This window comes from Seriola lalandi, unplaced genomic scaffold (assembly GCF_002814215.2).
Source record: "Seriola lalandi dorsalis isolate HSWRI2012SDOR001 ecotype SW California unplaced genomic scaffold, Sedor1 jcf7180002054770, whole genome shotgun sequence".
Taxonomy (NCBI): domain Eukaryota; kingdom Metazoa; phylum Chordata; class Actinopteri; order Carangiformes; family Carangidae; genus Seriola; species Seriola lalandi.
Window position 1 is genome coordinate 221,292 of NW_019525323.1, and position 12,196 is coordinate 233,487.

At 38.4% G+C, this 12,196-nt stretch overlaps 3 protein-coding genes across 3 annotated transcripts in view; 1 reads left to right on the forward strand and 2 right to left on the reverse strand.

Annotated features, from left to right (window-relative positions):
• Positions 1 to 1,403, reverse strand: part of creb3l2 (cAMP responsive element binding protein 3-like 2) — a 36,205-nt gene extending 34,802 nt beyond the window's left edge. Inside the window, exon 1 of the mRNA XM_087179036.1 lies at positions 909 to 1,403. Coding sequence (XP_087035162.1) covers positions 909 to 1,007 — 99 coding nt within the window. The 5' untranslated portion in view covers positions 1,008 to 1,403. The remainder of the gene's footprint in view (positions 1 to 908) is intronic.
• Positions 1,404 to 2,522: 1,119 nt separating this feature from the next.
• ssbp1 (single-stranded DNA binding protein 1) lies at positions 2,523 to 8,495 on the reverse strand. The gene is made up of 7 exons (XM_023425327.2): positions 8,426 to 8,495; positions 7,350 to 7,446; positions 6,903 to 6,960; positions 6,656 to 6,796; positions 5,025 to 5,112; positions 4,335 to 4,423; positions 2,523 to 4,245 (listed from the first exon to the last, which is right to left on the reverse strand). Exons 2-7 carry the CDS (start codon positions 7,371 to 7,373, stop codon positions 4,202 to 4,204), a joined length of 444 nt encoding a protein of 147 aa, XP_023281095.1. The 5' UTR covers positions 7,374 to 7,446; positions 8,426 to 8,495; the 3' UTR covers positions 2,523 to 4,201.
• A 1,264-nt stretch (positions 8,496 to 9,759) lies between these two features.
• Positions 9,760 to 12,196, forward strand: part of LOC111669094 (laminin subunit beta-1-like) — a 22,689-nt gene continuing 20,252 nt past the window's right edge. The window contains exons 1-2 of the mRNA XM_023425319.2: positions 9,760 to 9,905; positions 10,385 to 10,557. Of these exons, the coding sequence (XP_023281087.1) occupies positions 9,872 to 9,905; positions 10,385 to 10,557 (207 nt within the window). The 5' untranslated portion in view covers positions 9,760 to 9,871. The remainder of the gene's footprint in view (positions 9,906 to 10,384; positions 10,558 to 12,196) is intronic.

A 12,196-nucleotide genomic window follows, 5' to 3' on the forward strand; every position in this document is an offset into this window, starting at 1 on the left:
ACCAGATGAGTCAGTGGGCTTTTACTAATGGAAAAAAGCAGCAATCATTATCCTTGAAAAAAAACGTGCCTTCACAATGAGTCACTGCACCAAAATCTTTCTCAAACTGTTTCTATAACGAGTCCAAAAATAAAGTATTTTTAGCATTAAAGGGAATATAAAAAGATACTGTTGCTGCCTTATAATATCCACTAAAAACACAGTCTGTGCTCGATAAAATACGTCTTTTTAAAGTTTCACATCTTTAATAAAAGTTGTTTTATTTTGTCTTTAAAGATGAGTAAACTGCAGCTGAAACAATTCAGATCGTTCTAATCATTTATCAAACTAAAACATCAGATAGTTTTGTGTTTCCAGCCTCTCAGGTGTGAGTATGTGCAGACTTCTCTCTCTTTTCTATGATCAAAAAGAAAATCTAATTAAATATGTTTGGGCTTTTGCAGCGTTGGTCAGACAAAATAAAGTATTTGAGGACTTTAAGAACTTGTGATGAACATTTCTTGCTATTTTGCATCATTATCATCATAAATTCTTTGTATTATAAGTTTATGTGCCTGATAGTTTCAAGACTGTCCATATTTTGCAAAAATGTGTTTAAATAAAAAGAAAAAAAAAGGGGGAAAATTACAAATACCAGGGTGAGAAATAGTCTAACTTGCATCCTGGATCCCAAGGCTCAAGTTGTGAATGGAGAGCAGGGCACTACACACACACACACACACACACACACACATTACCCTCCCCTATCCTGTCTATTAAATCCTCACCACAGTGAGATAAAGGCGATTATTTCCCACCAAGAAGCTGCAAAGCCAATCACCGGGCCCTGATCGATCACTCACTCATGTTCTTTACGCACACACCCCTTCCCCATCTATCAGCCCATCCATCCCTGATCGATAACTTACATTGGTGTAGAGCACCGAGTCGATCTCCCCGGCCTCAGACAGCTCGCTGAGGTTCCTGTCCCAGTGTAGGAACGATTCACTACTGTCCAGGATCTCCATGGTTCCCTCCACAGACTCTCTCCGGCCTTGTGGATGTGGGTTTTCTCCTCCAGCAGCAGCAGCAGCAGCAGCAGAAGAAGAAGAAGAAGAAGAAGAAGAAGGAGCAGCAGCAGCAATGAGGGTTTGGTTGCAATGCAGGTCAGACTGGAAAACAAAACTCCAGCGACAACTCCGGTTAAAAAAAGTTCCCAACAACTTGTCTGAGTTCAGGAAAAGAAAAAGAAAAAACAGGAAGCAGAAACGCGTCGGTTCAGACTGAGAGAGTCAGGGAGCCGCAGCGGTCAGAGTCAGGCTGAGAGACAGTGTTGTTGTTGTTGTTTATCATCTCCTCTTTGGTTCAGGTTCCACACACAGCTTTCTGCAGCCTCTCTTTCCTTTTCATTCCTCCTCCTCCTCCTCCTCCTCCTCTCAGCCCAGACACACAGGAATGTGTGGGCGGAGTCACAGAGACCCAGAAAAAAAAAAGGAGTAAATATAGGAAATAAAATAGAAGAAGAAATCAAGAATCAACAGGTCTGAAGCTCACGGCGACTTCCCACCAGATATAAATTCAGCACAACACACCAGGAATTAAATGTAAAGTTAATGAGTCATTAATGTTTTCCAGCTGTTTGTGACACAGTGTCAAACACCCATATTAATAAACGAGAGTTTCCGGTGTAGTAGTTAATTTCAAAATAAAGCTCTCATTCTTCATTTCAGGACACATTGATTCTCTACAGGATAAATAATAAAACTACTAGCAATACTACTCTTAATACTATGACTACTACTGGTAATAATAATAGTATGATTGATATAATGAAAATTTAAATAATCAAAATACAAAATCATTAGATCTAATGATAAAAAGTGAGAGATGGCTATGTAAGATTTTTTTTTAAGTCAACGAAATACTGTTTAAACAGAAATAAAAGACAATTTAAGTGAAATAAAAATAACAGTGATATCATAATATAAAATGAGGATATTTTCGCTGACAAAAGTATGTTGGTATTTAATGTGGTAATGAAAATCCTCCTTCAGACAAAACTGTAAACCATGTAGTTTCAGTTACTACTTACAAACCGCCTTTAAGGAAAATTAAAAATTACTTACAAGAAAATGTTATGTATATGTTTGTTTATTAAAAACTTTTACTAAGCTTTTATGTATTTATCGTTATAATTTATTTTTTGAGCTTTTATTTTTACGTGCACATTTCCGGTCTCGCTCGTTGACGCTTCTCTAAACTGAAGCCACAGGTTTCTCCACAACTCACAGCCCCGCCCACACCCTGCCGCCTGACCAATCGGATGTCTCCTCTGTTTAAAGCCCATGCTCCCGTGCGGCTGTGCCCTCCCGCGCCTTTAACTGACAGCTGACTCGGCCAATCGAGAAAGACTTCTTGAATTCCTGCGACCAATCACTTTAGGCCAAGCACACCTTTTACGTAAAAGCCCGCCCGCGTTGTCACAGAATCAGCCAATCAACGCCCAGCAGTGTGGACATTTAAAAGTCAGTCATATTACAATGTTTACATTTCATGAACTTAAAAATACATGTTTTAATGAGTTTTTATGCAAATATCTGCCACAATTTTTTTATCATGTATGTTATTATGGTTGTTTTTCAATCATTTACTTCTTATTATTCTCCTTTATCTCAAAGTTAAAGTATTTTGTAACATCACTTCTTGATACTGGGAGGAAAAAAAAAAAAAGTCTATTACATGAACCGTTACAGAGAAATGAAACAACACTAGTGAGCTGAAAGCAACCAGCCGCTGTCCAGGAAGGAAATGAAAAACAGATAAGTGTGATAACAGTTGACAAAAGAGTGACAAGGCAGAAAACAAGAAGAAATGCAATTACACAAATCCAACTGTCATGTTAGTCAAATAATGTGCAGTTTTAACTATTCCATAAATATTATAAATTCACGTTAGTCTCGTTGTTTTTCGACTCTCAGCTGTTTCCGTCATCTGCAGATTTACATGAAGTGAAAAGTGCAAGAGAAACAGAGAGTGAGACGAGTCCAAAACAAAAAACCTTTTTAAAAAGGTGAGGTCTCATGAATAGTTTGAGGTCAAATGGGTCAAACTTGTTGTCACATAACAGAGGGTTAACTTTAAATGCTTTGAAGTCGACTGTGTGATGAGTTAAAACATTCAAACCAAATCCAATGCAGCACTTGAGGTCAATCTGGTGTGTTTTATTCAGGGCAGAGGACTCACACTAACTAGCTTGATACTGTTTTCTTTAAGGACGACAGCTTTCTCCTTGCAAATGAGAGGTAGCAAAGGAATTAAACCGTATGGAATAATAATCAACAGCTCACCTCTCTCAGGTTTAGAAAGAGATATTTAGGTATTGAGGTTGCCATGGTGTTTTTTTTTTTTTTAGATAATCCTGTATAAGTACAGTCCTTGTTGAAAAGAAAAGAAAAAAAAAAAAACACCAAATTTGGAGATGGAGAAGTTGAACCGGAAGGTGATAATGTGAAATAAAGAGGTAATTTTGCAACTTTCTTAGCAAAATAAACAGTTATAAATAAACCAGCAAGAAAAGAGAAAATGGTAAAAAATATTATTTGTTGTGTCCCATGTCAGATTTGATTTTTGGCAGCAGCTCGAGTCGCCTTTCACTCCCAGAAATGATTTCTGAACTACTGAGCTTAAAGAGAAGTTGTCTTACCTGACACCATGACGACAAACTATCATTTGAAAACTTTGTCTTTGATCTCCAACACGAGGAAAAGTCGCTTAAGAGACCTACAACTTAATTTTTTTTTAAAACCTTGTACCAAGTCAGCGAACTACCACTTATGATTTAAGAGAAGTATTTCCAAACTATTTGGATGGATTAACAAAATGATTTCCTCCCTTAAACTCGTGCTTTCAACATTATTCTCACATATAAAACTTGAAAACAAGCAAATATGACATTAAGTGCGTCTTTTTAACTGTTATGTACACAATCAAACTCAACCAGTAAGTGTACACACTACAAGAGCGGGCTGTTTCCTTTTTCTTCTTGATGCATCAAAGTCTTCTTCTTCCAACAGTCAAACATGATCAGAGTGTCACAGCTTATTCTGTCCCCCTCTCTGATGGGTCAATTGGTTCCTTTCCTTGGAGGCTTTCAGGTTCTCAGTCTTATGTAGGTGTGAACAAGAAGGTAGAAAAAGAAGTCGTCATGTTGTGGAGAAGTCCTTCAGACTCTGTCTCGCACGTTGTCGCTCAGGAAGATGATGTTGTCTGGAAAAGACAGAGGTGTTTTTATTTTTTTTATCTTTTTAAGACGTCACATTGAGATCATTTGTGTGTGTTTGTTTGTTTACTCTAACCTGCGATGATGGTGGTGGCCTGACGTCTCACTTGGTTCTTGTCCACATACTCCCCGTAGTCCAGTTTCCCCTCTACTAGAATCCTGGACCTGAAAGAGAACAGACTCAGGATCAGTCACAAAGGTTCCCGCCTTGAATCTCTGCACCTGACACAGAGAAATCTCATGGTTTTGAAGCCAAAATAAACAATAAAAGTGTCTAGAATTAGTCACTCGTCATTCCCCATCTCCCCCTTCCCTCCCCTCCCCTGCTGTCACATCTACCGGGATAAAACATCCACAAATAATTGACAAATTTAAAAAGCTTCATGACTGAGTTTAAATCCTGATCAGTGTCAGCTAGAGGAGGGTGACGCAGAGAAAATCCACCGTCGTGTCAAATGAGTTTGTTGATATTCTGCTACGTCACCGTATAAAACGATACCACGACATACAGGTTTTAGATTAAACAACTGTTTTTCAATGTGAGAACCCGACAACACAGGAAGTGAAACATATTTAGAGCTTTTCTTCATGGAGCGAAAACTTGTGCAGCCACTTTCAAGACGCTAAAAATATAGATTTTGCATAGAGTATCATTTTCATATTTCACATTCGGCATCACTGCATGTGTGTCTGTGTGAAAGATAATTCATATCCTGTTCATAACTATGTATACTTCATATACAGCCATGATAAAAGTGGTTCGTACCCTTTCTTGACGTACTGGTAGGCCACGTCTCTCAGACCGGGTTTGAACACGGACACGCGATGCCACGTCGTCTTCTGGCTGATGTCACCTGGAGTCAGGAAACAGCAGCACACACATAAAATCAGTCACATCACGAACCGTCGCAGTTCACACAGCCGCACACGAGGAACATCTTGAAGCAACAAACAGATGTTTCTGTAAACATGAACATCTGAAACGTGACTCTCATCTGACTCTAGTCCCATTTTAATAAACCTCCTACACTCAGTTGGCAGTTTATTAGGAACACCAACCCAAAACCAGTACAGTCTTTAAATGCTGCTTCATGAAGGTTCTCATGTTGAGTTTGTGTTCAAACTGTTGTAAAGATGTGTTGATTCTACATCATGGTTTCTAACTGTTTTGTCCACCTCATTTTTTATATCAATGAGGGGAAGGATAAACAACAGCAGCACCTCTCTGCATAACGCAAAACAGCTCAGCAGCACCAGAAACTGCAGCTCCCACAATGATCATCAAAACAGCTGAAACAAAAACTGAACTTAAAGAAGACAGGGCTGTTTGTATTGAACTGAATTAGCTTTATCATGTGCACCGGATTATTACACTGCATGTTCTCTTTCACTGAGACACAATTCAGGGGGTAACGCTGACCTCTAGTGGCAGAAAGCAACACGGAGCACAGACGTAGTTACTGACAACATTCCTTCACTTCATGTTTGAACTAAACATAGATCTGATCAGATAGATCTAGATCAGATTTTTCATTTTTCTAATTTTGCAGCTTAATAGTATGTTTATTTAACTGTTCCTTTACTGATAATGTAATGAGGTTTTAATGCTTTTTTCAACTTATAAAAAGGGGAAATTACAGCAACATTAAGTGTTATTTAGCTACCAGCACCTTCGCCAACACGTTTCCTGCAGGAAATACTGACACTGAAATGCCAAAGTATATTCCAGATTAAAAAAATATAAACTAGTGCCCAACCCTGAACTGTAAACAGACTCAGCTGATTTATTTATTCAACTTCTGTCCTTGAGAAAAAGCATAAAATGACAAGAGCCTGTCAAAAGAGGAATGTCGGGGCAGTTTGACTTGCAGATAACTTCGAGAGAAACATTATGAGGGAGACAGTGACTCAGTCAGTCACTGCTGCTTCAACCTGCTTTAAACACATTTTATTTTTCAGTTTTTGTATCTCATTATGGTCCTTAATGTTGCTTCAGATGCTTTGCATTGTTTTCATTTGTTAATGAGCCCAAGACTTCAAATACCAAGGTCAGTCTGACTCTAACCGGTTTTCCCCTTTTTTAAAATGTAATTCTAAAACCGAAAAAACTGAACAGACAGACAACAGAAGAGCTGGTTCTCCAGACGATCACGCTCTAGAAAAACATCTAGAACCTTGAATAATATCCAAACTGTGTCAGCTCTCAGGCTCATGATAAGTTACTGCATGCATAATAAACATGTGGCTCCGTCTGCGTCCTTGTTGTCCGTTTGGAGGGTGGAGGTCGCTGCATTGCGCTGCCATGTTAAACACTTGTAATACACGACTAAAGTTACGTTGCATTAAAGAGCATTTTTCCCCACATTTCTATCATTGTGTGTCGTCGTGACATCGCACCTGTTGAGGTCATCTCTCCGTCTCCAGAGCGCCACATCTCGTTTGTAGCCAACGAGAAGATGGTGACGGGGTTGCGACCGTCCACTTGTCTCATCACAGGATCCTGACCGACCCGACCCAACAGCTGCACGCGGTTTATCGCTAGGAGAAAGAATTTATTTTATATATTTAAAACATGTGATATAAAGAATAGACAGGTGTGTTTAGTCAGAGTAAATCTTCTGTCATACAGACGAGCTTCACTTACATCTCTCCAGGATGAGGCTGGTGTCTGTGCTCCTGTATCTGACCGCCTGTCTGAAGAGCTGGAGGAAACCACAAACATTAAAACACATTATACTGAGGCAAAAGTGCATCTTTTTCATTGGTAGATAATAAATAAAACACAACTATTTTTTTCTATTTAAGCATTAAAGAAAAACAAAACAGCAGCTACTTTCTAACAGAGTCTTACAAATGTTAATTACTCCACAGAAAAGAATCATTTTTGCAGCTTTTTGCAAAAACTACAGAAAAAGTTTATATTTCAGACACTTAATATTTCTTAAAAGATCACTGCTGCCAAACTGAGAGACCAAAACATCAAGAAACAGCCAAGATCTCTCAGCATCATCCTCGTACAAGTGTAATTAAATGAAAATAAAAATCCATCCAGTGAGATAAATATGGTTCAGTGTGAACATGTCCTCCTCACCTGTGCTGAGGCACTTCTCAACATCTTGTCTGTGCTGCTCAGACACCTCTGAAGGAAGCGATGGGCAGACAAACGGCAGCTGGGGACTTTCTGACGACTGATCACAACACAAGGAAAAGGCTTAGTTTCAGTGTTTGTAACATTTTCTTTCCAAATTAAGGGTCCAGCTCATGTCAACTGTTTTCATAACGGTTTCAGTGATTTAAAAGCTCTCAGGTTCCAGCTTTGTCCAACATCTCAGTAAACACACATCCCTCTATCTCTCCCTCTATCTCTCCCTCTTTATACCTGATGGACCCAAAGATTATGTTGGCAGGAAGTTAATAAAAAACCTGAAAAGCTGTCCTACTGTCAGACTCTTTATCAATAATGTCAAACATCTTAATAACAGACAGAAATAACAGAATAATGGGGGAAAAAAATGTGCAGAAATGAAAATAATTGGTTCTTGTATCAGAAAAACCAAAACCAACTGAAAGAGTCTCCTAAAAACATTTACATGACCATAAGATTATTTTTATTTTATTTTGAAAGGCCCCAGATCAATATATTTGCAGTGGCACAAAATTCATCCTTAAGTTTCTGCTTGACTTTAAATCCTGCGACTGTCTCTCACTAAAAACGATCTGCCCGACGATTGACAGCTGTGTTTATTATTTATTTAAGTGTTTTAAGGTCATTTTATTTAATGTTCGCCACAACGTGAGGAGCGTTTCAAACTAAAAGGCGAAGCAGCAACAAAAATAAACAGATTTCAAAATGGAGTTTGATTGTTTCGGTGAAGTCTGAATCCGCAGTCAGACAAGCTGAAGAGTAAAACGTGAAGACGGGGGGGGGACTCAAAGTCAAAGCTCCGGTGTCTCAAAGCAGCAACGAGGCTTCTGGAGACTCCCGCCATCGGATGTAGACACGAAATATCTCCTTAAAAAAAAATCAACGTTTTTCTTTACGTCGTTCGGTTTGTTGGTTGCGACGGTTGAGCAGCAGATAAACGGCGGCGTGTTGGTGGAAAACGGCGACAACGTTCATTAATAAAATTTTTAAAAAAAGGACAAAAGAGCTTTGGAAAAACTTACCAGGTGCAACACTTCAGGAGAGACTTTGGTAACCTCACGCTGCTTCCGGTCCGTCTGCGAGACAAGTCCGGCGATCTGCCCGAGCTGATTAAAGTTCCGCTTCTAAAAAAAAAACGTCACACACGTTTTTAAACATTTTAAAATAACACACGTTGAAATACTTTTAAAAATTATTCAACATTTATCATATTTTAAACTCTTCTCTTTTCATGATTTCACAATCTGGCTGATGAAGTCACAGTTTTGTGATGAAATAAAGAAAAATAAATAAAAGTTGTAGAATGAAAACAATAATTCTCACACTAGTGTTTTTTTTTTTAATTGAACTTCATTTAAATATTTTATTTATAGAAGCTGATTGTTGGAATTGCCTGTGCTACAACAAACCACCACCAGGTGGCATTCTACCTCCACATCATTAATTAACCTCCATTTCATTTAATTATGACAAATAAACATTGAAAGAGGAAACAATCATAACTGAGTAAAATATGACCAATACATACTATTAAAATAAATACAATAAAAGGAAATAAATGCAACATATAAATAGGGATGATGAAACAAAGATAATAAACAGAAGTATTTCAAAATCACAAAGCCAAACTATATACATATGGTTACCATGAAAGAAAACAGAGATATTAAAGGAATATATTTAATGCTTTAAAGTCTCCACAATTATTATTTTTGAATTGTTGTATATGTGGTTTCTTTTTAGTCCATTTGCATTGGTGGGTGTAGTTTTTTCCATATAAAATAAAGAGATTCAAAATAAATAGTTTTTTTTTTTTTTTACAATGTGTTAATCAGTATCATTCTTATCATAAAAAATATAATGTCTCTTTTTTTACTATACAAATAGTTGAACCAGTCAAGGTTCTTAATCTTGCAGTGATGTACTGCTTGATTTCAAGACTAAAAACTTATAGCTTCTTTTTTTGTTAGAAAATCTAATAAACAGATTCTGTTTGGATTTCAATTCCAGTTTTCCTTCATATTTCCTTGCATGTTAAATATTTCATGTAAACAAGAGTTTGTGATTTCTCTTCTTATTCAAGTCTTCAGTTATATTTTTGGGTCTTGACAAAATAAACTGTTCATTATTAATAGTTACATTATTTATTTGGTGTTATTAAAAAAATGGCAAATTTAAAAAAAAAAAAAAAAAACTTGAAATTTGAAATAGTTGTTATTTGTAATTCCCAGTGCTGCCAGCAGAGGGTGCGCTCGTTTCCCAGAGCCCCCCCCCTTTGCCGCGCTGCTGACAGCGGGGTGGAGACGTCTGTTGGTTGGTGGGATGCGGACTTTCTTCTACAGGACAACTCCCTCCACCTCTCACTTTACACACTTCATCAACACACACACACATACATACATACACACACGCTGCGCTGTGGGACCATCATCCTCTTCGACGAGCTGTCAGAAGCTCCTCTGTTGGAGATGTCGCTCATAATCCACATCATTACAACTTTGGGTGAGTTGAAGTTTTTTAACTGTACAAGTTTGTTTTTATGAAAAGTGTTGAGGTGCTGTCAGAAAGCCTGGGCGGAATTTCATCCTCTGTAGCTGCCAACACTTTTCTCCCGCATCAACACATGTAACGAGATCCATATGAAAACTATTACTCCCTGTTTTTCCCTGTGTTTTACCAGAAATTAGACTGTTCCCAAAGGTAAGAGGAAGGTGAAGCTGCTGCAGGGATTTTGTTTTTACAGAGCTGTAATGTCAGTTTGTCATGAAACACAAACTCAATCCGTGTATTTACAGGGAGAATCCATGTGATGTTAATTTAAATGGCCTGACAGCGAGTCTGGGTTTTATAATAGAAACCAAAATAAGGAGTTTTTTTTTTTTTTGGTGTTAAAAACAATCTTGTTCTGGCTGATCTAGTCGTGCAAAACACTGTGTGTGCGTCTTTTATCCACGCACTATCAACCTGTGTCCTCCCTGCAGCCCTGTGGGGTCCCGTCACGGCGCTGATGCCAGAGTTTGCGGATGTTTGCACCGAGGGCAGCTGCTATCCCGCCACAGGTGACCTGCTGATCGGCCGCGCGCACAAACTCACCGTCTCCTCCACCTGCGGCCTGAGGCACCCGGAGCGCTTCTGCATAGTCGGACATCTTGAGGTAAGAGAGGAAGAAATGTCAGAATTTCTGATATTTTAGTCAGAATTCTGATTTAAAGTCAGAATTCCTGAGATTAAAGTCAAATTTCCTGAGATTAAAGTCAGAATTCCTGTGATTAAAGTCACATATGGCCCTAATCCTCTTCCGTAGAAAATAAACTACAGTAATGGATCCTGTGGCAAAGTAACGTAAGAATGGTCTTACAGCTATTTCCTGTGATAATCGATCGATTGTTCAGTGTATAACGCCCAAGTTATCACATTATAATTGAGAAAACTGCAAATATTAACATGTGAGCAGCTGCTACCTTTGATGTCTCTGGTATTTTTCTTCAAGTGCTTCCTTTAATTCTTTTGTCAATCAGCTAATCGATTTATTAATCAGTCATTTTTACTCTATATTACAAGTTGTTTTATGTGTGTGGTGTATTAATGAAACAATCAGGGGTCAGTAAGGGTTAATCTTCAGGAGGTTAATCCATGATACCACAGCACTGCTCTTTGCACTGATCGCTTCATAATAATCATAATCTTGAACTATTGATTGATGCTTATTATGGACTAAACTACACAGAGGAACGCCCTCTGCTTCTTGTTTACTTCTCATTTGTGTTTGTGGTTTGCTTCTTTTATTGTCTGAGAGCCACATTATTCCCAGTGGGACCATGAATTCATTCACATGAGCTTTATGTGACGTATAATCGTAATGTGGGAAAGACTTTAATTGGCAGATATTAAACAGCTGGTTGTGATTAGCTCTGAAAAGCAAAGTCAGAAAGAGTGAGAGAGAGACGGACCATCACTAACGTTAATCATCTTCTTTTTAGAGATTTTAAAACTGAAAAGCAATTTTGACGGTCGTGACGTAAACACGGTTAAATTCGACTAATCGATTATTATTATGTTTAAATTTCTGTGTCTGTATCCTCCTGTAAATGCGTCAGTACGGTGAGAGCCAATCACAACAAGGGTCGGATTCCTTGCATGTGTCACACTTGCCTGATTGCACTTATCATTAAAAAATCATCCGGAGCGGAACCAAGAAAATGCTTCATAATAAACCAAACAAAGTCTTCCCTCAACTTTATTTTGAACATATAAACCCACGAGGAACACTCACTTAATTCGTTAAATAAATCAGATAGAGTGGATAAGTTGTGTTGAATTCATTAGGTATAAAGTGCCCATTTCCTGTTATTGTTGAGGAATAACTGCAGGTCACAGAAAGTGGGTCAGATCTCAGTTCTCAGCACAGTATAAAATATAGCGGCCTTGAAGAAGGCTTTTTAATGACAGTGCTTTATCGCTTATGAATTCTAGCAAGAGAAAAGGTTCGGTCCATCTACTGCAGTGATGAAAATGACTTAAACCCTCTGCACAAGCTGCATTTGAGCTGTTTCTGTAACTGTTGTAACTATAGAGCAAGAGATTAAGTAGAAACTATTGAGATTACATTGTCGTTGTGTGGGTGTGTGTGTGTGTGTGTGTGTGTGTGTGTGTGTGTGTGTGTGTGTGGGAGCAGGCACATGCACAGTATCTGCTCGCTGTCTTGTCGAGTGGGAGTGCAGACATTCCCCTCCACAATAAAAGCACTGTGTGGCGCACAATCCCTGCCCTGTTGTGCGCGTTGGTCTGAGCGG